General features: G+C 31.9%; 1 protein-coding gene across 1 annotated transcript; it reads left to right on the top strand.

Moving 5' to 3' along the window:
- The first annotated feature begins 1,212 nt into the window (after window positions 1–1,212).
- LOC120084656 (LOB domain-containing protein 29-like) lies at window positions 1,213–1,974 on the top strand. The gene is made up of 2 exons (XM_039040466.1): window positions 1,213–1,503; window positions 1,714–1,974. Exons 1-2 carry the CDS (start codon window positions 1,213–1,215, stop codon window positions 1,972–1,974), a joined length of 552 nt encoding a protein of 183 aa, XP_038896394.1.
- The last annotated feature ends 503 nt before the right edge of the window (window positions 1,975–2,477 follow it).

The following is a 2,477-nucleotide window of genomic DNA, read 5'->3' as shown; positions in this document are numbered from 1 at the left end:
TCTCAAAAAAAAAAAAAAAAAAAAAAAAAAGATCATTTTCATTCCACTATACAAAGTAATTAAGCAAAGCTAATCTATTTACTTTGTAATAATCCTTTGAGACATTAACAACTTTCTTTATAAGACATAAATTTGAATCCCTCCACTTCACTTGTAATGTTATATTCTTTTTTAAAAAATAAATAAATAAATTCTATAATAAGAGTAAAGAAAAGATCCTACCTAACTTTGAGCATATTATCTATTATTGGTTCATCAATCTCATGCCTACATCTCTTATTTCTTTTCATTATTTTTTGAGTTCAAACATATAATACAAAATAGATAATTTGAACCTCATCTCACTATATGCTTATTGTTGGAATGAATCTATTATCTGGCACTTCGAATGATTAAATACGAGAGTCTCATTGACTAGTCAGCGAGTCAAGGTCGAGTGGTGACATGCCTTGGTGCGGGTTCGAAGATATTTTGCATATTTATATTATTTATAATTTTAATCCTAAAGTTTAAAGAAGTGCGCTTTTTAGACTTTTTAACCCTAGAGGTGTCTATGCTTTGTAATATGAACTATTCTCTCTAATAGTAAAATATTCTTCCTCTACCCGTGAACATAGCTAACACACTGTTAGTGAATCATGTAAATCTCTATATTGATTCTTTACTGTTTAAGCATTTTATTTATCAATTTCATAACACTTATATTTAAGGTTATAAATTGAAGTCAAATATTAAGTGTAGTGTCTATCAATACATTAATTTTTCATTAGGTGAATGTAATCAAAACTTTTCAATTTCAAGGACCGAATAGGTAAAATACTTATAACAAAAGGACTAGATTCATAAAAATACCCAAAAAACAAGAAGGCTACAAATGAATCAGATGAAAACATGTAAGCAAATAAAGCGGGTTTGGTTTTCTAACATCTCCTTTTGTCCTATGACAAATATTTTGAAAGGAATCTCTCATCTCTCAAAAGAATTTTAAAGTTTTTTGAAGATTAGATGAAAAATGAAAAAGTCATAAAACCAAAACAAAAATAAAATAGAAAATATTAAAGAATGTAAATTAAATTTGTAGCCCATTAAGAAGACCTAAGTTCATTAAGTATTCATTATAATATATATATCTATACATACACAATTCCCACCCTCCTCATCTATCTCTCTCACCATTTTTCTTGTTAATAATTGCTCCAAAGACTCCCATCAATGGCAGCCTCCTCTTCTTCTTCTTCTCCTCCATGTGGAGCTTGCAAGTTTCTTAGAAGAAAGTGCGTCAATGGCTGCATCTTTGCTCCTCATTTCCGCCACGAGCTTGGTGCCTCTCACTTCTCTGCCATCCACAAGGTTTTTGGTGCGAGCAACGCTTCCAAGCTTCTCGCTCACCTCCCGGTCTCCCACCGTTGTGATGCGGCCGTGACGATCTCATACGAGGCTCAAGCAAGACTTCAAGATCCGATCTACGGTTGCGTATCTCATATTTTCGCTCTCCAGCAACAGGTTAATACGTAAATTGAATTATCATAACTCATCAACTTAAGGTTTTAGATTTTATGATATTAAGTTTATCATAATTTTCGAAGAGAATTATCACAATTGAAATTTATTTGAACTCATGAGCTTAAATTTTTGAGTTTTTGTTCGTTTATTCGAAACCCTAATTTTCGAAATCGATTTTGATGATTGTTTGAATGGTTGGGAAAATGGTAGGTTATGAATCTAAGAGCTCAAGTGGCTTATTTAAGAGAACAAGCAGCTCAAATCCTTCTCAACAACTACACTACAAGAAACCCTATTGAATTACCCTACGAAAAATCTCCATTTTATTCTGACGACCCATTACTAGATCTTCAAACTTGGCTTCTGGCGGAGAGCTGCAGCGCCGCCGCACCGGAGTTTGAGCCTGCCGCGGTGCCGTACGTTGAGATGAGTGTCGTCGATTCAAATCTCGCCGGAAATTTCTGTTACTAAGAGATTATTGTGGATCGTCCGATCTCTTCGTCCCTCGATGTTTTCAGATCAACGGCAAATAATAAGATCGAAGTATGGGTGTTTTTTTTTAGATAATTTGAATTTATTTTTATTTTTATTTTCTGAATTTTTCTTTTTTGTTGTGTCTGTGTCTATGTGTGATAATTATGTGTAAAATTAAATTAAATAAGATAAAAGAACCCTAAATGTTGATAAGTTATTTATCAATGGGGAACCCTAATTAAGATGTTTTTTTTTTTTCATGTGTAAAAAATTGTTGGCTTTTTGGAATGGACTTATATTAGCCATTAAATAAAGATCTAGAACCTTATTTTCTTGAAGAGGAAAAAATTTCTATTAATTTCCCAATGTAGTTTATCATTAGTCATATATTTTTATTGCATATAATAGATCATAAGATAAGTTCTTACATTGATAACGGATAAATAGAGCAAAATATCACTATAACAGTGATAGTCATTTATGGATGTCTATCAGTATCT

This window comes from Benincasa hispida, chromosome 9 (assembly GCF_009727055.1).
Source record: "Benincasa hispida cultivar B227 chromosome 9, ASM972705v1, whole genome shotgun sequence".
NCBI classification, from domain to species: Eukaryota; Viridiplantae; Streptophyta; class Magnoliopsida; order Cucurbitales; family Cucurbitaceae; genus Benincasa; species Benincasa hispida.
The sequence above is the reverse complement of the archived record's forward strand: the minus strand, read 5'-3'. Positions and strand labels throughout refer to the sequence as shown.

What these genes read in the sequence shown, in the direction of transcription:
- LOC120084656 (XM_039040466.1), top strand. Translation starts at nt 1,213, where the DNA reads ATGGCAGCCTCCTCTTCTTCTTCTTCTCCTCCATGTGGAGCTTGCAAG. An exon ending in TTTTCGCTCTCCAGCAACAG is followed by an intron (nt 1,504 to 1,713) that starts GTTAATACGTAA and finishes GGAAAATGGTAG; the next exon opens with GTTATGAATCTAAGAGCTCA.